Source organism: Phacochoerus africanus, chromosome 12 (genome assembly GCF_016906955.1).
Source record: "Phacochoerus africanus isolate WHEZ1 chromosome 12, ROS_Pafr_v1, whole genome shotgun sequence".
In the NCBI taxonomy this organism is placed as follows: Eukaryota; Metazoa; Chordata; class Mammalia; order Artiodactyla; family Suidae; genus Phacochoerus; species Phacochoerus africanus.
In genome coordinates, this window is record NC_062555.1 from 51,780,164 (window position 1) to 51,802,053 (window position 21,890).

A 21,890-nucleotide genomic window follows, 5' to 3' on the forward strand; every position below is an offset into this window, starting at 1 on the left:
TGGCTGTGGTGTAGGCCGGCGGCTACAGCTCTGACTGGATCCCTAGCCTGGGAACCTCCATATGCTAAGGGTGTGACCCTAAAAAGACAAAAAAAAAAAAATCAAGAAAAAAAAGAAATGCAGAAACGTGGAGTTTCCATTTTGGTTCAGCAGATGAAGAACCTGATTCATAACCATGAGGATGCCAGTTCAATCCCTGGCCCCTTTCAGTGGGTTAAGGATCTGGCACTGCTGTGAGCTGTAGTGTAGGTTGCAGACGTGGTGAGGTGTAGGCTGCCAGCTGTAGCTCTGATTTGACCCCTAGCCTGAGAACGTCCATATGCCACAGGCATGGCCCAAAATAAAACAAAACAAAACTGCAGAGAAGATACTAGAAGCCTTGTATAGGGGCCACCGGGTGTTTTTAGTGATCTGGAACCTAGAACTGAGGTGACGGCAGAGCTAGAACATCCAATTTCAAGGTTCTAGGGCACTGTGCCGGTGTGGTGAACAGGCAGTCTGCATCAATGCCCCCTCTTTCTGGTATACAGTCTTGCACCCCAGAAGGTGGATTTCCATATTCTTCTAGATTTCTCCCTTTCTAGACCTCCTTGCGTCCGGTGGAAGTCAGGTTCTCCCAATTAGATACTCTTGGTAGAGATTTGGAAAATGAAAGTCAAATAGAGCTGTCGCTCTGCTGCTGGCCAGCTCTGGCCTGGAAGATCTTGTCTAGGAAGCACACTGGTAGGGGGGCAGGGAGAAGCCCTGCTTCCTGATCCCTGGGCCGAGCCACAGTGAGGGTTCCTGAATACAACCTTCCAAGTTCCTGCAGCCTTCACAGTTCACGTCCCCGCTTCCTGACGGGGACACAGGCAGCATTTCCCCAGGTGGCAGTGCTGATCTGGAAGTCTGGCCTGGAGCCCCCTCCTGCAACCCTTCCACAAATTTTGCAAGTGCCCAATTCCCTGTAGAACATCTGCTTAAAAAGCTTCAGAGATTTTTTTTTTACCTTCCGCCTACCGAGCCCTTACTGATGGAGTCTCTAAGGTTCAGAAAAAGGGAAAGCTCTTTCAGACCATGGCTATTTAAGTTTTTAATTTATTGCATCTTTATTTCCAAATCGATAGAACACCCAGAGTTCCCAAGTGTATTGGGTAGGGTTCTCCAGAGAAATAGGAACAATAGGAAATATATGGAGAGAGAATTATTATGAGGGATTGGCTTGCATGATTAAGGAGACTGGGCAGTCCCACAATGCGCTATCCAGAAGGTGGAGGTCCAGGAAAGCTGGAGATGTGAATTCCAGTGTGAATTCAAAAGCCTAAGAACCAGGGGAGTCAGCAGTACCAGGTTCCCAAGGTCCAAGAACTAGAAGCACTGATGTCTGATGGCTGGAGAAGATGGACATCCTGGCTGAAGCAGAGAGCAAATTTGCCTTTCCTTTCTGGTTCTGTTGGTGTCCTCCAAGGCTTGGATGAGACCTGCCCACAATGGTGGTGGCCATCTGTCTGCTCTACTCATTTACCAATTCCAATGCTAATCTCTTTCTCCTGAAACACCCTCCCAGACACACCCATAAGTAATGTTTTACCAGCTACCTGGGCATCCCTTAGTCCAGGAAGCTGTCTGATAAAATCAACCATCGCACCAAGAACGACAGCTCCCAGGAGTTCCAGTTGTCTTATGAACCTGACTGGTGTCCATGAGGATGTGAGTTTGATCCCTGGCCTCACTCAGTGGGTTACAAAGCTGGCGTTGCCATGAGCTGTGGTGTAGGTCGCAAATGTGGTCAGATCTCACATTGCTGTGGCTGTGGCTATGTCTGTGGCCAGCAGCTGCAGCTGTGATTCAATCCCTGATTCAATCCCAAACCGTATGCTTCCAGGTATGGCTGAAAACAAAACAAAAAACACTACATCTCCCTACATAAAGAACCTGTCTCCCTCTCCCCACCCCTTACTCTCAGACATAAATATTTCTTTAGCAAAAGTATAAATAGAATTCAGGCTTATTTAGATTGGAACTGTTTGCCCTGCATTCAGACACATCCCAAAGCAGAGGGGTTAACAACCACAATTTATAACACTAAGTGAGAAATACTACTGACGTACCAATAAACATTAGAAAAAAAATGCATTGGGAAAACCAAGCACTCATATTTAGACATAAAACTGGACCATGCAAGGATTATGAAGGGGAGTTCCCATCGTGGCTCAGTCATTAACGAACCCAACTAGTATCCATGAGGACACGAGTTCAATCTCTGGCCTCGCTCAGTGGGTTAAGGATCCGGTGTTGCCATCAACTGTGGTGTAGGTCGCAGATGTGGCTTGTATCCCACCTGGCTGTGGCTGTGACGTAGGCTGGCGGCTGCAGCTCGGATTCGACCCCTAGCCTGGGAAACTCCATATGTCACAGGTGCCGCCCTTAAAAAAAAAAAAAGCATCATGAAGGAATGATATTCTCCTCCTCTTCTATTTTCTTTTTAAATATTTTTCTTTTCTTTCTTTTTTTGTCTTTTTTTTGTCTTTTTTTTGCTATTTCTTTGGGCTGCTCCCACGGCATATGGAGGTTCCCAGGCTAGGGGTTGAATCAGAGCTGTAGCCACCGGCCTACGCCAGAGCCACAGCAATGCGGGATCCGAGCCGCGTCTGCAACCTACACCGCAGCTCATGGCAACGCCGGATCCTTAACCCACTGAGCAAGGGCAGGGACCGAAGCCGCAACCTCATGGTTCCTAGTCGGATTCGTTAACCACTGCGCCACGACGGGAACTCCGGCATTTAAATATTTTTCTTTTCTTTTTTTTTTAAGGCTCACACCCCACACTCGGAGCAACGCTGGATTCTTAACCCACTGAGCGAGGCCAGGGATCAAACCTGCATCCTCATGGATACTAGTCAAGCTCATTTCCCCTGAGCCACGAAGGGAACTTGATCCTTGGCCTCACTCAGTGGGTTAAGGATGTGTGAGCTGTGGCATAGGTCGAAGATGTGGCTTGGATCCCTCATTGCTATGGCTGTGGCACAGGCCAGCAACTGTAGCTCTGATTGGACCCCTAGCATGGGAAAGGCAAAAAAAAAAAAAAAAAAAAACCCCAATGACATTGGTTTTCACCCAGAACGTCCTAAACAGGAAAGTTGGAGTTTTAAGCTAATTTTTATTTGTCCTTTTTCTTGGGGGCGGTCCTCCTTTTGGTTTATGTTGTGAAAATTTCAAAAGAATACACATATAGAAGTATATTTTCATGAAACTTTAAAATATATGCCAGCGAATTTCCTTTTGGGTGCAAAAATCTCCATCTCTTATAGAAGAAAATAGAAGCCAAAATACGCTCTTGGTTAAGAGTCATCCGAGGGAAGTTTCAGAGGCAGAGGCATCCAGGGGAATATAGACGACTCAGCCCTTTCATTTCATACAGAAAATCATCTCCTAAGGCCATATTCATTCACAATAAGTACATCTCAACCTGTTGTGTTGCTAGAGCAGCCAAGTCACCTCCTCACCCCCATTTCCATCTTTATGGGACCTGTTGGAGGGATTATTGAAGTTTGTTTAATAATTAAACAGGACTAGGGCCTTAAGAGAAATGACCTGGCAGCAGGTCACTTTGGGTCAAGAGCCTCAAAATGAAGCCAAGAGGAAACAACGAGAAAGGAAAAGGAGAGAGTAAGAAAGTACCACTCAGAAAGAGTTAACCTGAAAATTGATCAGAGATGAGGGGACGGGGAAGCTTTCCCACCTGTTGCTAGTACAGAAGGAGCCGCAACACGAGAGTTCAGTTAGTTTTAATCACCTTCTCCATTTTCTCCATTAGCCTCCTGTCTTTTCCCCTAACTCTTCTAGTTTTCTATGAAAAAAAAAAACAAAAAAACAAAATAACGTTCTCTTCCCTGCCTTGCTTTATGGCCCCTTCTAAGTCTCTAAGGCAGATCTAATAGTCACCGATAGATATTTCATCTACTTAGAGAGTGGAAGTGTCAACTAAAAAAATGCACAGCCTAGGAGTTCCCATCGTGGCTCAGTGGTTAAGGAGTCTGACTAGGAACCATGAGGTTTCAGGTTCGATCCCTGGCCTTGCTCAGTGGGTTAAGGATCCGGCGTTGCCGTGAGGTGGGGTGTGGATTGCAGATGCGGCTTGGATCCTGCGTTGCTGTGGCTCTGGCGTGGGCTGGTGGCTACAGCTCTGATTAGACCCCTAGCCTGGGAACCTCCATATGCCTTGGGAGCGGCTCAAGAAATGGCAAAAAAAAAAAAAAAAAAACACGGCCTAAAAGTTGAGATTTGTATTTTATTCCATGGACTTACTGAAGACTTAAGCCCAGAATACAGCCCCTCAGATGGCTCTGAGGGACCCTTCTGAAGAGGTAAGAGAGAAGCCAGGATATATAGTTTTTGCAAAAAAGAAACAAGCAAAACAAAACCAAACCAAAACAAACCCAAACCAGACAGTTGGAACATCAAGAGGTTACTATTAAGAAAAACCAGGAGTTCCCTTGTGGTGCAGTGAAATAAGGATCTGGCATTGTTGCCACAGTGGCCAGGGTCACTGCTATGGCTTGGCTTCAACCCCTGGCCTGGTTCTTTCATATGCTTCGAGTACAGCCAAAAAGAAAAAGAAAAAAGAACAATCTCAATAAATTTAGCACTTTTCTATGTATGGGCAAATGCAAGAATCTGAACCCTTGGAAATCTCTTTGATATGCACCATAACCATGGAGGGCCTGTATCCTGTTTTTCTCCATCCTGAATCCCCTTGGGGCACACAACTGGGGGCGGCTGCAGTGGCCGAGGGCTGCAACATCCTTTGTTTACTGATGTGGCAGGTGACATTCTTAGTCCACCGAAGCTGACTTTTCTGCTTTCCTTGAGCCCTCCTTGACCATATGACAGTAATTCAAAGACCAGTACAGGGTAGAACTGGAAGATTTTTCAGGCAACTGGCTTCTCCAGTAGCCACCAGCCTCTGAATATCCTTTCCAATGGCCACCACCTATGGATGCATCTCAGACTTCTCTGGTGACTCTGCGGCATGCAAAGTACAACCACCCAGGAGACTGCCATCACACCACCAGAGGTTCACTCCTTTAGGTTAGTGCACATTTGCACCAAAGAAGATCTCGTTAGAAAGTCACATAGATTGACACGGGTGTGACTCAGGAATAAAAGGGAAAGCAGAAGCATTAGGGTTAATAGAACACATTGATTCCTTTCAAGTCAACTCTTCACCTTTTTTCTTTTTCTTTTCCAAATGGATAGCCAACAGGTTCTGGGAAAAAAAAAAAAAAAAAAAAAAAAAAGGCTGGGCCTTTCCAATTTCCAGCTCTGGCTACATTTTATCTAACTTTAATAAAAGCCTCAGCAAACAAGATTTGGAATGTCCATGACACACTTCCTGATCTGGACTGAACCTCATGCTCAGTCTGTTGATCACAGGCAGTTTCTTGCTTGGAGGGAGGGGGGTGGAGGGGGCAGAGGGGCAAGAGGAGAAAGGAGAGAGGGAAGGACAATGCCTCTTGAAATAAATTCAGACAATTAAAATTCCACCACACGGGCCCCAGCAGCAGGAAAGATTTCAACAGAAGAAATAATCTTGGGCTAAGAAACTTTGACACGGAGCCTCTGAAATCAAGGTCTCTGGAAAAACTCAGCCGGGAAAAGTTCTGTATATGGCATCAGTGCTTTTGGCAGAGAACTCGAAAATTGAAATGAAATGCACAGTCAGGCAACTTCTAAGCAATTTCAAGTAAGTGCAGTCATAATTCATCTTCAGTCAAACAATGTGAGGTTTTAATAAGAGCAACAGGAAAAGTTCTAGAAGGAAAGAACACTCCTCATTTCCATTGTTCTGCAGAGAACACTCCCTCTCAAACAGAAATTTTTTTTTTTCCCCACAGCTACTAAGTAGGAGTCTGGTTATGGAAACACGAGAAAAGGTAAACTGAATTCTTTTATTCCAGTTGAGAAGGGTGATTATTTAATTCTTACATAATTCTGGGCAGATGATAGGCAATATACTAGTTATGTGATTTTGCAGAATCTGTGCCTTCTGAGCCTCCCACCGAGGTAGCTGGAAAACATCCACGAGAGGAGGAAAGCTCATGGGGGCCTGCGCTCTCTTCTTGGCTCTGAGATGGTGCACTGTGCAAAGTATCTGCAAAATCAGCCCAGGCTGGTTGTTCTGAAATTATTATTATTTTTTTTTGTCTTTTTGTTGTTGTTGTTGCTATTTCTTGGGCCGCTCCCGCAGCATATGGAGGTTCCCAGGCTAGGGGTTGAATCGGAGCTGTAGCCACCGGCCTACACCAGAGCCACAGCAACTCGGGATCCGAGCCGCGTCTGCAACCTACACCACAGCTCACGGCAACGCCGGATCGTTAACCCACTGAGCAAGGGCAGGGACCGAACCTGCAACCTCATGGTTCCTAGTCGGATTTGTTAACCACTGCGCTACAACGGGAACTCCGTTCTGAAATTATTTACACAAGCCTCAGTGTTGCTCTCAAGGTGTAGAAACTGCTCCTAAAGTGCTATGTCATCCACAGAACTTGTTACACACACACAACCATTGTCTGGAGCATCTGTAAGCCCTGATTGTGACCCAAACTTGGTTAGACTTATCAATCAGTGTTTACTTAGACTTGTTTCATTCTGAAAAGTTCTAGAACTTTATACTAGAATAGATAAGTAATCTGCAATTCCAGTGTTTGAGGTGAAGAATAAAGCTTGGGCAGGGGGGAACTGGTATAGACAAAGTTTTTTGCTTTTTAAAATTTTTTTTTGTCTTTTGTCTTTTTGTTGTTGTTGTTGCGCTTTTTTAAAATTTTTATTTTGAATAATTATAAACTCACAAGAAGTTACAAAAACAGTGCAGAGGGATCCCTTATACCTTGCACCCAATCTCTCCCAGCTTTCCCCAGATGTAACATCTTATATAACTATAGTACATTATCAAATCCAGGAAATTGATATTGGCCCAATACCATACATAAGACCTTACTGGGATTAGAACTGGCTTTAAAATTTTTTTATTTATTTTATTTTTTATGGCTGCGCCCATGGCATATGGAAGTTCCCAGGCCAGGAACTGAATCCGAGCCACAACTGTGAACTATGAGGTGCACCAACATCGGGTCCTTTAACCCCCTGAGCCAGGCCATAAATTGGACCCACTTGAATGCATCGACCTTAGTTGCTGCAGTTGGATTCTTAACCCACTGCATCACAGGGGGAACTCCCTAGAAACAGCTTTTAAAACAATTTGGACACAGCTAGAGGTAACCTGAATCATTTGCATGAAATTTATTCTTGGAGATAACCTGGTATAGGGACTTTGAATTTGCTGTTGGGAAACCCAGGTGTTATGGGCAAATTATTTGTCAAAGAGCCTCAGTTTGTTCATCTGTAAAATAGGAATAATAACACTACCCAAGTAAGTTGTTATAAGGAAGGATCTCCAGTCCAGGGGGAGTGACATATTATTAGGAACTCCAAATATAATAGTGTCCTCATGAGACCTAACACTTCAGTTCTCAGGATTTTGTAGGAGTCCCAGGTCATCTCCCAATAACCTGGTTCTCAGTTGTTATCATTAATTTTTTTTGCTCAGGCTAGTCCTGTGTTATAATCAACATCCCTGACAAAGGCATATCCTCAAAAGATAGGAAGTGAGAAATTTCAACTCCAGGATGGGCATCATGTCACTTCTCTGAGAAGCCCCTTTACCCCAAGAAAGTGACTTGAAAACTCTGGGACTGCCCCTCTCCCAAAGCCGCCACGCAGTAAGCTGGCTGGCCCGGACTCTCTGCTCCGGTGGGCAGGAACCCAAACTGGGATTGAGGTCTGACTGATCTGGATGGTCATCTCATATGCTTCCCTCTCCTGGCTCTGATGTGGACCCTGGAATTACCCTAAGGCTTTGATGCTGGAAGTCAGAAGGAAGCGGTTATCAGGCAGTCCCTAACTGTGGGTTTTCTTTTCTATCTTCCTGACTACCTGACACCCTGTGCAGGTGCACAATTTGCACAAATTGCAGCATTGGTCCTGAGGCTGTGGCTAACACCCACATGGGCTTCTCCTCCTCCTGGTTTTATTGTATCTCACAATGATTTGTCTATAATAAGCCAACTGGGCAAGCGCCATCCTTCATTCTCTTTTTGGTACAGTGCCTGCCATGACTTAATGTCCAATTAATAAAATTACAGTAATAACCCTCCTCTGGCCTAGCGTTCTGGAGGCAGCACCCGGCCTCTGCTGCTGGAAATATCTCGATTCCCCCAGAAATCCCCGGCCTGGAGTCTGTCGCAGAGATCGCAAGGTCCCTGCAGTGCTGATTGGTCGAGAAGGTGGCAAGAAACAGGGGACTGAGGGTGGCACGCAGAAAGGCATAGACAAGATCGGGTTAAGGAAGGGAAGTTTGGGGGTGTGAGGTCCTTGGCTCAAAGGAAGCCTGAGGTTTGGGTGAAGAGCTTCAACCCCCGGACCAGAATAATTGTTTTATTCCTCTGTCACCCACCAGTTATGAGCTAAGGACAAATTTTCCTATGATTTTCTCACCTCTTAGTGGGGAGAGCAACACCCATCTCTGAGATCATATATTATGAAGACAAAATGAAAGAGAAAAAAAAGTATTTAGGGCCTCAGTAAACGTAAATTTCCTCCCTTTCCTCCTTCCCAACCTTCTAGAAATATCCAAGCACAGCTCAACCCAGAGAAGTTCACCTGTCTACACTCAAGCACCAAGGGTCGCCTACAGTTTACATGAACTGGGGGACTGCTCCTGGGTGCCAAGTCCTCCCGGGGTCATGGGTGGATTGGGCCGGGAAGAGCGGCAGGATGGGCTTCTCCCGCAAAAAACCGAGCAAGGTCATGTGTAACCTCGGTGCCACCTGAGGACCATGAGTTAACTAGCTGCGAGTGTATCGGGCTAAAGACTAGTGTTGTCACTCCAGAGCGGTCGGGGCTGGGGGCTGCGGAGCTGTCTGGTAGCCAACGTGGCATTCACTGCTAGCGGGTGGCCGGCGGGCGCGCTGGGCGACCCCGAGGGGGTCGCTGCGCTGGCAGGCGGGGCGCGCGGCCGCCAGGTGGCACCACGGCCCGGGGCCTGGGCGTCGCGGCGGGCGGGGCGGGGTGCGGGGTGGGGGCACGAAGGGGTTAAGGAGGCGGCGGCGGCGGCGGCGGAGGCTCTTCGGGGAAACCCACCGGGGCGCGCGGAGGCGGGAGCGGCCGTGGGCTGCGGGGCCCGGCGCCGCGCCGGGCGGGGGCGCGGCCAATCGGGCGGCGGGCCCGGCGCGCGCGGAGCCAGGCGACATGGAGGGAGGCGCGGCGGTCGGCCGCCGCTGACGCGCCGCTCCGAGCCGGTGGTCGGCCAGCCCGCGCCGCCCGGGGCCCTGCGGTGCGGAGATGAGCAGGTCGACGGCGCTCCTGCTCTGCCTGCTGGGCTGCAACGTGTGGAAGGCGGTGACCAAGACGCTGCGGGAGCCCGGCGCCGGAGCCCAAGGTCGGTGCGCGACGGCGGCGGGCCCGGGAGGCGCGAGGGCCGGCGGCGGCAGGCTTTGTGTCGGCCGCGGGCCTGCGGCGGAGGCGGCGAGGCTGCCGGGCGGCATTGTGTCGCTGCCGGTGGTGGCCGGAGTCCGAGCCCGAGTCACCGCCGCGGGGCCTGCGGCCCCAGCGCCGCGCTCCCGAGGGGGCGGCGCCGCCTGGGGACGCCGAGATTCCCCGGGCGGATGTTCCCGGGGGGCCGTGGGCCGCTGGTGGTGTAGGTGGCATCAGCTGTTGCCGCCTCGGGTGGCTGGTTTGGATGCAGCCGAAGGTCCTTTATGCGCGACGCAGACACGCGGCTTCATCTCCTTTGCCCGGGCGAGAGCGGCTGCCCCCGGGTTGCCGTCGCCCGCTTCCCCCCGCCGCCACCTCCCAGGACTCGGATCGTCGAAGCCAGATTGCAGAGGCTGCGCTCGGCCCTTTTGTTGCGGCGGCCGAGAAGGTGGCCGCCGCCCCTGGGGTGCCCCCTGCGCCCCGGGACCCCAGGTCTGCGGCCGCTGCCCGCCTCCAGCTGGCCGCAGTTTGGGAAAGTTTCGGGGTCTCCTCCTCCTCCTTATCCGGAGTCTTTTCCAGGCCTTAAGGGAATTTGCTCGGCGGCCCAGGAGTCATCCCCGAAAGAGGAGAAAGAATTGGAAGTGGGAGGCCCTAATCAATTTAAAACACACGAAAATCATTTCCTGGGCTGTATGTCGCCAGCTCGTGCCTTTTGTCTAATCTTTGGCCTCTTCAAATCTGCTTTCCAGCCCAGGGAGGAATGTGGTCGCCTCTGAGAATGGCCACGAGCCTGTCTTTTGTTTTTAAAATGAGAATTTATTGCGGGGGAAGCCCCAAAGCTTCCTTTGCACGCATTTGTGGGCTCTAGATGGAGGGCTGCTCTGTTGCCTGGCTTTTCAAAAGGGTGAGTGAGGGAGGCCCCCGCAGATTAACATTTGGCATCCACCCAGGACACCAGTGCCCGGACTCGCTGGGCCTCTCTGCTCTCCCGGGAGGGTTTCCCTGCAGCCGTGGAGACCCCCACCCCGACTCCTTGCGGGTGTCCTTTCCTCCAGGAAAGGCGTCTGTCCTGTGAGGTCTGCCCTGCAGACACGATGCTCGGTGCTCGAGAGAACGCTTCGTCCTCTTGCTAGGACCCTGCCTTACCCCGTTTTCTGTTTTCTTCCTGCTCACACTTTTACCTGAAGACAAATATTCAGAGCCCAGGAGTGCCAGGGAGCAGAGAACCCTGGATGGATTTCCACATCTGATGTTGGGGCTCCCCACAGTCGGCTGGGTTTAGTTGGTTATCTACAGGTTGAATGAAAGGTTATCTTCATCTCTTGCCTTATCATTTGCTGGCGTCTCTTTCCTGCATTGCTTTTTCTATAGCTGTGGTGGAACTAGGACCATTCTGAAATGCATATCAATTTAGTCATGTATGCTCCAAAAGGGTGAGCTTAAAAAGGTACAAAAAAGAGTCCTGTGTTTCTTCATGTAGGAAATAAATGTTTAGGACATTAGATCATCAGTGTTGCATTGTAGCCGCTTTCATTAATACCCTACTGCACTTCGAATCAGCTATTTTAATGAATATGGTATTTGTGTTTCAACAAGGCCATTAATTCCAAAGATCAAGTTGAATTTTTTGTTTTGCACTTGAAATAGGACTATAGAAACATTAAGTTCACGCACTTATAAAATACAGGAAGGCACGAACTCAACTGAAAAAAGTCATGAAAAAAATCCTACTAGGTTTAGGTTTGACGACCACATTTGGCAGAGATCTTGCTGCTAAAAATTGTATTTGGTAACTGAAGTCTCAAAAATGGAATATTCTATGCAGTGGGTGAGAAATGGTCAACCTGTGAGATCTTTACGCCATGGCTAGGAGTACCTACCTTACTGTGTAGTATGATTGGAGCACGAGGTCTTGTATCTTGGAATATTTTTCCCCAGGATTACCTCCTTGATGGCATAGGATAACATTATTAAAGAGTCGAGGCCAGGAGCTGTACCAGGCTCAGGATCTCACTACTTGGCATCTGGATTTTGAACCAGTCCCATTTTTAAGGGACAGGACAGTTGCTCTTCTCATATTAGAAGGTTGCCTTCACCTCACTGCAGGTACTTCAAATGTCTTGATACTTGTAACATAGTTTTAAAATTCACATCTTCTCTGCTTTCCTAGATCACATACACAAGGAAAACAAATGCTGCCTCGGATTTCACTTTGCATTTTCCATAGTAGGTAGTAGAAGGTTTTGTGCAGAGTTTGGTGCTCAGGTGAAGGGTTGAAGAAAGCTAATACATATACTGTGGTGCACCTTGCACATGTTTTAAGAAGAAAACTTCAATGTTTACCTTCCCTGAAAACTAATTTGTAGCAGTACCTTCTTCCTATTGGCGAAACTGTTACTTGAACCATACTTTGACCATGCATTGTGCTCAAGTAGATGTTATGTACCAGCGGAGTTCAGGAAAAACTAGAGACCCTGGGCACACAAATCATAGACTAGACCATTGCAACCAGATTCCTGGGGCTAAATGACACCTTCTTTATTAAATGAATCTTTGTTATGTCATCTGAGGAAATGAACATCTGCACAATTTCTTGGCATCACTCTGCTCTTTATATATTCCAGATAAAATGTAAAGTTTGGCTCTTTGTACTGTAGCTGCTTTGAATCAGCAAAGGAATTTTAGAGACAACAGTTAGCTGTCACAGACACTTGGCTTTGCTGATCATGAATTTGAACTAGCTCTAGCCCAGGATTGTGTGTTTTTATTGTTTTCATCTGAGTTGCCCTAAAGTATTTTTATCGTATCTCATTTTTTTCCTGGGGATTTTATAGAGATGGTTACTAAGAAGTATCTGTTAATTCTGACTTTCTCCACCTCTTACACAACTGTGCACAGAGGCCAGCTGGATGGGGATGAGGGGGGCTACTTACAGAACAGTAAGCTGTGCAGATGTGCTCTACAGAGATGTATTTTTGAACCCCAGCCCTCTTTATGTGCCAAAAAAAAAGGTCAAGGCTAGGTTAAGGGTTTCTCCCTCAGACTGCTATTGTACCATTGTCTGAGAGGAAGGTATTTTGCAATGATGTGCTAACTTTTTGTTCATCTCAGAAGAGTTACAATCTGTCTTAACTTAATGAATGGTTGGCAGCCTCTCTTCTCTCGGAGAGGTCTATTCTTGGCCAGTTCACATTTCAGTTATTAGAACATCCTGGTCAATTGAAAGATCATGAAGGGATGTAAGCTATCAGGAGGGTCATCCAACAAGCATGACTTATGCTGACAGCATATTTAGAGCATAACATCTCAATAAAACTCATGGGCTCACATCTTGGGAAACTATAGGACTTGAACTTGCTAAGACCTCTGGCCTTCCTTGCAGGCCAGGTGTGGGAGCTCTGTATAGAAGCAGCAGCAATAGCTAGGGAATTTCTGGCCACGTCTTTGAAATGACTTCATGAGTTTTTTTTTTTTTTTGCTTTTCAGGGTTGCACTCATGGCACATGGAGATTTCCAGGCTAGGGGTTGAATCGGAGCTACAGCTGCCAGTCTACACCACAGCCACAGCAACATCAGATCCGAGACATGTCTGTGACCTACACCACAGCTCATGGCAACATCAGATCCTTAACCCACTGAGTGAGGCCAGGGATCGAAGCCACAACCTTATGAATTACTTTTTGTATCCTTTTTGTACCTGTCCTAGAATACTTTATAACTTGTAGCTTATTATTAGCTTAAAAATCTAACCAGAAGAAAGAAAACGTTGCATGGATTTAAGGTCTAATAGCTTGCAGATGAAAGTGCTAAGTTTTAATCAAGGCTTCATTTTGAACAAATTAATGGTATCTCTGTAAATCTCATTGTTTGTCTTTACTATTGTTGATAAATATTGATTTGGTAATTGTAGTAAATGCTACTTACAAAAATGCGTGGAACTAAGCCAGGCAGATAACAGACATGTACAATACTGTATACTGAAGGAGTAATTGGATATAAAATATTTTGAAAATCTGGTTGGAAGAATTTGTCCTGTGATGACACATATACGTCAATCAATAATGCTTTTATAGTTTGATCAAGTTATAGAGAAATCTTGTAAACAAGTCATCTTCACTGGATTTCACCCCACATCTTGATTCAGTGTCACTTCAAGACCTTTAAAGAACACAGTCCTGGCTCACTGATTCATTTCCAGCAAACAAACAAGTGATGTGTTTTAAACGCATTTTTAAAATTAGGCTTCAGCACCCTTAACAGACCAATTAATTACAGGAAGTATTGTTGTTCAAGAAATTCTGCAGTGGGAACCACTACATTTGTAAAGTCAAACCTGTCAACAGGCAACGTTTGAAGCAACTGACCACTTTCAAAAGGGTTCTCTTCAACAGTTACAAGTGCCCTTTAACAGTTCAGTCCACATAGTCCGCCTTCTTCTGACCAAGCCTCTGTTTGAAATGATGTGCCAGCCCCTCTTCCTTGGATAAGAGTGAGTCCACAAACACTTGCTGGGTTTTTTTCTTTCATTTGCTCCTCGCAGAATCTGTTAAATCCCTAGAGACTCGAGTAGTTAAGCTCTGGTACATGGACGACTGCAACCTTTCTCTCCCTTGCCTTGACCTGGTGTCTTACCTTTACTTCTTTCTGTCCAACAAACTTCTGGACGTCTCCGTCCAGTTTACCTCAGACTCCTCGACTTGCAGCCTCCCCCTCCAGTCCTGCTTACCTCAAGCTCTCTATTAACTGGACTCCAAATCTGGGTCCTTTCTGTACGTGCTCACCCGTACAGGTGGCCATCGGAGGGGTGCATACAGGGAGCACCTTTCTATAGATTTCTTTAGATCCAGGTAGATGTGTTTATACATAGTGTCAGAAGGCTCTTTGAGGTCAAGTTTATACTTCCTGTTCTAGAGATGAGGAAACTCAGGCTGAAAGAAGTGAGAGGACCTCAGGGAATGTGGTTCTCTAGCCACACAGACCCTGTGGAAGGTAGTCAGCGTCCCCAAAGATGTCCCGGTCCTGATGCCTGGAGCCCATGAATACATTAGGACTTTCCGTGGCGAGAGGGACTTTGCAGAGCTAATTAAGTTGAGGATCTTCAGATGGAAAGATGATGCTGGATTATCCCCATACGAGGGAGGGAGAAAGATCAGAGTCGGAGAAGGAGATGTGACAATGGAAGCAGAAAGTCAGAGTCAGATGATGAAGATGCTTGGCTGACAGCTGGGAAGATGAAGGAAAGGCCACGTGCCAAGGACTGCGGGAGGCCCCCAGAAGCTGGAAAAGGCGAGGACATGGATTCTCCCCTAGGGCTTCCAGAAGGAATGCTACCTTGCCGACATCTTCCCTTTAGCTCAGTGATGCTGATTTCAGGCTTCTGACCCTCCAGAACTATGAGATAGTAAATTCCTGTTGTTTTAAGCCCCTGAGATGTGGAGTTTCGCTCTGGTTGCAGTAGGAAACTTTTATAGACACTAACACCCAGGAATGAGACAGGATATCACCCATACAGCCAGGGTCATGGGACTGCGTGGACCACTTCTGGGGACTAAGCTGCTGAAGATAACATGTGCAGAGGTGCATGGACGTTTTTGCATCTGTTTAACAAAATTCTGCCAAATTAGAGCTAGGTTGGGGATCCTTGGGGAAAGCCTTAAGGACCTCCCCCTGCCACCACCAAAATAACTTATTTTTTTCCCCCAGAGGAGCCCTGTGGGCTGTGACCTTTTATTTGTAAGCAAGGTGCATCTCATTAGCTGTGTTCCTTCTAGAGTTGGGATCATTCACACCTGTGGGGAGACAACCAGCCTCCTGTATAATCTGGCTTCCTTTTCAACTAGGCTCTCATCTTTGTTGACACATACCTATTAGTAACTAAATGAGGTTAAAAAAAAAGTTACATTTGAAGCTCCCTGAGGCCGCCTATCCATGCCTTCATATATTAGAACTGTAGGGGACCCCCCCCCCCAACTTGAAATGACCTCCCAGTTGTTGGCTAAGCATATTCCAGTGATATTTTTCTGCCTCTCCCAAGCAGGTGAGCCCCATTAGCTCTGTGGCCCCCACCCTAGGAACAGTTAAAGATGCCCCCCTTGCAGGTGGAGGACAGAGCAGCGTGGAAACACCTTGCTAGTTCTTGACACTGCCCTGATTGCAGAATACAGGAGGACGGAGACCACTTGGTCTCCTGCTATTCCTATCTCACTGGGAGCAAAAGACTCAAGTTCGGTGTAGCCCAGAGAGGAGAGCCATGTGGCCTTGGGGTTGACCCAGAGCAGTCGCTGCAGGGGTCACTGGCTGTCAGGGAGAGCCAGGTGGGGTTCAGACCACACGGGCTGGGAGGAGAATGAAGCATCTCCTCCTAGGAACGGACTCCAGAATGGACAGAGGCTGGAACCTTCTCAATGTCAGGGCTTCGGCCTAAAGGTCAATAAACATTGGAGAAAGGGAGAGAATAACTCGGTGTTTGAAAGCCAAAGACCTTGCCTTGTGTTAAGGTGTCATTCTTGCCTTTCCCTCCCATCTCAGAAACATTCAGTGGACTTCCTTTTGTGATGCATGGGGATTGGTGGTATCTCTCTATCGCTGGGATGCAGGTTTGATCCCTAGCCGGCACCTGCAGCTGCGGCGTAGGTCACAACCTTGGCTCGGATCTGATCCCTGGCCCGGGAGCTCCATATACTGCCAGGCTGCCAAAAGTCAAAAAAAAAAAAAAAAGAAAAAGAAAAAGAAAGAAAAGAAAATCAACCACCAACAACAATCATTCATTCGTCTCTCTTCATTTTCCCTCCCCCACCTCCCTCTGCTCTCACAGTTACTTGTGGAAAGCAGGCTCTTTTTCTCTCTCTGTTTAAATCTGTTCGTTCAACCCAGACTCTCTCCATGTGGTGTTTTCTCTCTTCAAACACTGTTTTGTTCGTATCTCTCTCCTGCAGAAAAACGCTTACCTTTTTCCCATTGTCCGAAGTTTGGCATCTAAATTATGACGTCCGGCCTTCCCTCCCTTGCCTGTCCCACCGTGTCTCCTGCTCTTTACCGGGTTCCATCACCTCCTCCCGCTGGAACATTCCATGCACCGAGGATGCTGGCAGTACATCCTCCCTTCCCTTCACCCACAGCAGTGCTCTTTTTGGTTCTTAAAATCCGAAATGTCGAGCATCTGCCGTTTGAAGACACTGTGCTAAACACCAAGACCAAAAAAGGGATGTGGCGGGGACAGTATAGTTTGGGGTAAGCTCGATTATTTAGGGGGGCTTACCTTCTCCTAAATAATCTTCCACTTGGAGAATAAGTGGAAAAATACATGAAGAAGAGCATCACCGTGGTACTTGAATGTAATTAGGCAGGCGTCTCTAGAGTAAGATGAAATCCATTAACACTTGCACGGGAGTTCCCGTTGTGGCACAATGGAAACAAATCTGACTGGGAACCACGAGGTTGCAGGTTCGATCCCTGGCCTCGCTCAGTGGGTTAAGGATCCGACATTACCGTGAGGTGTGGTGTAGGTTGCAGACATGGCTCGGATCATTGCTGTGGCTCTGGTGTAGGCCAGCAGCCGTAGCTCTGATTAGACCTCTAGCCTGCGACCTTAAAAAGACAAACAAAGCACTTGCATGACTAAAATCCAGCTTTAAATCATCTCTGATGTTTATTTCTAGATATTTCAAAGATCAGTCCAAAGTAGGCTGCAGGAAGTTGTATTTCAGAGAGCATAAGCACCCAGAACATCGCTTAGTCCTCCTAAATCACCGGGTCAGAGACATCCTCTTGCCGATGAAATATTTAAGCAGGAATAGCGCCGACTAGACGACATCGGTGCTGTATCAGCTGTAGCTCTGAAGACTTGCAGAAAAAAATGAGGTAGAACTCATAGTCCTTAAATTGGGGAGAGAAGATGATCAAATATAGATTCAGTATATTCAATCAGTTTGAACCCTGAATTTTATATAAAGTAAATAAACACACTCAGATAGGAGAACTGGCAAGATCTTTGGGGACTGTGGGAAGTTGCAGATGCGTCAGAAAAGCTGGCTGGGGAGAGGTTAACTCGGAAGTGAGTACTGAGTGTATAAAGGATTAGTTTGTTGTCTGTTCTGTTTTAAGCTGTACCCCCCAGGGATAGAGAAGCATGAGTTTCATGAAAAGAGATAGCCATGTCCAAGTCCAGGGGCCATTTCATTTGCTCAGACTTACTGTTTTGAGCTCAGAATCTGAATGCATATTGAAGGGAAGATTTTTCATGTAATTTTGACAGAGCTGAACTGAAGACGTAAACGCTGTGATGAAAGCTGTCCTCAATCCATAAAGTGAGACAGATCAGTAACAGTCTTTTTTTTTTTCTTTTCTTTTTGGGCCGCACCTGTGACATATGGAAGTTCCCTGACTAGGGGTTGAACTGGAGCCACAGCTGCCAGCCACAGCCACAGCCACAGCCACGCCAGATCTGAGCCACATCTGCAACGTACACCACAGTTCACGCTGGGTCCTAATCCCACTGAGTGAGGAGGTCTCATTCACTTCCAGACTCTTTCAGGTTGTCTTCCGAATTCAGTTCCTTGCAGATCAAAACCTGAGGTCCCTGTAACTTTGCTGGTTGTCACCCGTGAGGCTCTCTCTACTTCTTAGGGCCGCCAAGGTGTTTTTTGTCACCTTGCCCCTGCCACGGCCAAACCAGCAGTAGCACACGAAGTCCTCTACATGCCCTCCCACGTCACGTCTCTCTGATTTCTCTTTCTGCCGAGTCTCTCTGAGCACAACCTGAAAGTTCTCAGCCCCTAAGGGCTCATGTGAGTGGAGCAGATGCCCCAGCACAGTCCACCTGCCCGTAGCTTTTATTACCTCTGCGGTTCTTGTTTGCCATTCCCTGTGATGTATTTGCAGATTCCAGGGGGAGGGCGGGGACATCTTGGGGGTGTCCCCCTGCCTGCTGCAGCCCTGGTGTGAAGTTGGGTCCCTCTATCTGTGGGGGGGACGGCAGATTTCCCCGCCTTTGGTGATGTCGAGAGGGTGGGGGAGAAGTGCCTTCGGGCCTTCTCTCCCAGAGTCTCCCAGGGGGTCTTGGACTTCTCTGTCCCTTCCTGCCCTGAGACTTTACAGCTCTAATCCCTGTGGACAAAACTCTCAAACCTGGAGGCACATTCGAGGAAAACCTAAAGCAGCTTATGCAATATTGGATTCTGTATTTATTTATTTTCAGAATGCCCCCATTCTGAAACACCCCCCATGTTATTTATTATTTCTTAAATTATTTTAATTTTTTCCATTTAGTTGGTTTACAGTGTTCTGTCAGTTTCTGCTATATAGCAAAGTGACCCAGTCACACGCATATCCATGCATTTTTTTTCTCACATTATTCTTCATCATGCTCCATCATAAGTGACCAGGTATAGTGCCCTGTGCTATAGCAGAACCTCATTGCTTATCCATTCCAATCGCAATAGCTTGCATCTATTAACCCCAGACTCCCAGTCCATCCTACTCCCTCCCTCCCTTGGCAACCACAAGTCTGTTCTCCAAGTCCATGAGTTTCTTTTCTGTGGAAAGTTTCGCTATATATTAGATTCCAGATATAAGTGATGCAGATTCTGTATTTAAAGCAGTCCTGAGTTTTGGTCTTTTGACCCTGAGAACCTAGAAGTGACGTTTCTTCCTCCCTCCCTCCCCTCCTTCCCACCCACGGCATATGGAAGTTCCTAGGCTAGGGGTCGAATCAGAGCTGCAGTTGCCAGCCTACACCACAGCCACAGCCACAGCCACAGCCACAGCAGCGCAGGATCTGAGCCACACCTGCGACCTACACCACAGCTCACTGTGATGCTGGATCCTTAACCCACTGAGTGAGGCCAGAGATCAAAGGCCATAGGGCCACATCCTCACGGATGCCAGATCAGTTCTTAATCTGTTGAGCCACAATGAAAGCTCCAGAAGTTTCTTTCGATAACTGTGGTTTATTGAATTCTTGTAGATATTTGCAATTTCTCTCATATTTCATGTTCCATCAGTGTAATAGTGACAGGCACTGTCAGCCTCACTCAGACATGAAAAGGTAATCAGGGTGATTAGCTAACAGGTACTGGATGCTGATTACCTGCCGGGCGTGATGCTGAGCACCTTGATAGATGATCTTAATTTAATCTGCACATCTGCCCGCAAGCTGTAAATATCAGTCTCATTTTATAGAAGAGGAATGCGAGGCACAAAGAAGTTAAACCATTTGCCCAGAGTCGCACAGTAAGTGACAGAGTCCACCATGCGACAGCCTGGCCTTCACACTCACGCTGGGCTGCTTTATGACTTGGAGGTTTAAATTAGAATTTCACACAGTTTTGATCCTCATGGCATTTTACCAGTATAAATAAGGGGGCTCTGGAATTCCTGCTGTGGGGCACTGGGTCAAGGATACAGTGTTGCCATCGCAAGTCCCAACTGTGGCTCAGATTCGATCCCTGGCCCAGGAACTTCCATATGCCTCAGGTGTGACCAAAAACAAGAAGGGGGGGGGCTCTGAATGGGCCTGTTTGTTTTTATGAAGAAAGACAAAAAATGTCTGCTGTGTGGTCCCTGTTGGCTTCTGAGCCCTGGAAACACACCCTGAGCAGTTACTTCCAAGCATCTCCTAAGCGCGTCTCCTAGCTTGGTGGTGTGTGGCATGCAGATGTGTAGAAGCCCTCAGCAGTAACTCTCCCGTGCTCCTGAGGGAGGTCCAATCCAGCAGGGTGGGATTTGGGGTTCCACTCTACTGGGCTTGGGGGAATCTTCTGGCTTGTGTTCAGAGCCCATTAGTATTTGGCCAACTGTTTACATAACAAGAGAAACTTGTTAGAACTCAGCAGTTGGAGAGTAGGGGTGGAGAAAGATGTGATTGTCTGCAAAATAGCCCTGCAGGTGTGTTTGGATGGTAAAGATGTAAGTATCAGGTGGGGCCTTTATTCATGCCAAAGTAGGTGTGAAATGCAGTATTTATTTGGTATATGAATTTACCTGCAAAAGTTTAATCTTGTTCACTCTTAAAAAAAAAAAAAAAAAAAAGCTTCTTTATTCCTCTTGGCTTATACAGTGATCCTGAAAATAAATTCAGTGATGCCATTGACTGTAATATATTTTTCCAACTTACTTTATGAAGATGGCCATTATAAAATTGAAAGAGGGAGTTGCCTAGCAATTAAACGATCCAATCTTGTTGGTGCTGTGGCTCAGGTCACTGCTGTGGTGCAGGTTCGATGCCTTTCCTGGGAACTTTTGCATGCTGCCGGAAAGGCCTAACTAAATAAATAATAAAAAGAAAAAAAATTTTTTTTTAAATGGGAGTTCCCGTTGTGGCTCAGCAGGTTAAGAACACGACATGGTGTCCCTGAGAATGTGGATTCAATCCCTGGCCTTGCTCATTGGGTTAAGGATCTGGCGTTGCCACAAACTGTGGCATAGGTTGCAGATATGGCTTGGATTTGGCGTTGCTGTGGCTCTGGTGCAGGCCTGTGGCTGCAGCTCCAGTTCAGCCCCTGGCCTGGGAACTTCCATATGCCACATGTGTGGCCCTAAAAAGAAAACAGAAACACACAAAAAAATGAATTTTACATTGACTTCCCCAAGCTCACCACTTAGCTTTTATAAGTAACATTTTCTGCACTTGCTATATTACTTATCCATCAATTCATTCATCCTTCTCATCCATCCACTAATCCATCTTATTTTTCAATGAATTTTAAGGTGTCAGATTTGAATGCCCTCTCTTCGAAATACTGCAGCATCATATCATTAATTTGTGTTCAAAATTTGTTTGATTTCTTTCTCATAGGAAAATGTAGGCATGAGGAAATACCCAAATCTGAAGTGTTGACATATGCATCTACCTGTGCAACCCCAAATCCTATTATGAGTTGGAATATCTTTCTAGAAAGTTTCCTTGTGCCTCTCTCAGTAAATCCCTACCCCTACCCCTTTGGGGAAACTACTATTCTGATTTTTTTCCACCATAGATTACTTTCTTGACTGTTCTAGAACTTCCCTTAAATGGAATCATACAGCAGGTACCCTGCCTGGCTTCTTTTGCTCACCCTAAGATTCTGTGAGATCCACCCACTTGTTGCTTGTATGCTGAATTACTTAGGTGTGTGGCTGAATAGTATTCCACGCAAGAGTCTACAGTGTATCTATCTGTTCTCCTTTTGATAAACAATACACTTTGTTTCTGGTTTGCTGTTGTAAATAGACTTGCTGTGAACATTTTAATCCAGTTGTGTTTCTCTTGCTCTTGAGAAAATACCTCATAGCAGAGTAGCTGGGTTATAGGGCAGGTGAGTGTTTACTCTCATGAGGAACTGCTAGGCCTTTTTCCAAATTGGTTGTCTCTTTCTGTACTCCCACCAAAAAAAAAAAAA

At 46.9% G+C, this 21,890-nt stretch overlaps 1 protein-coding gene across 1 annotated transcript in view; it reads left to right on the forward strand.

Moving 5' to 3' along the window:
• Positions 1–9,263: 9,263 nt before the first annotated feature.
• The window catches only part of FAM171A1 (family with sequence similarity 171 member A1), a 151,345-nt gene continuing 138,718 nt past the window's right edge, over positions 9,264–21,890 (forward strand). The window contains exon 1 of the mRNA XM_047754726.1: positions 9,264–9,478. Coding sequence (XP_047610682.1) covers positions 9,382–9,478 — 97 coding nt within the window. The 5' untranslated portion in view covers positions 9,264–9,381. The remainder of the gene's footprint in view (positions 9,479–21,890) is intronic.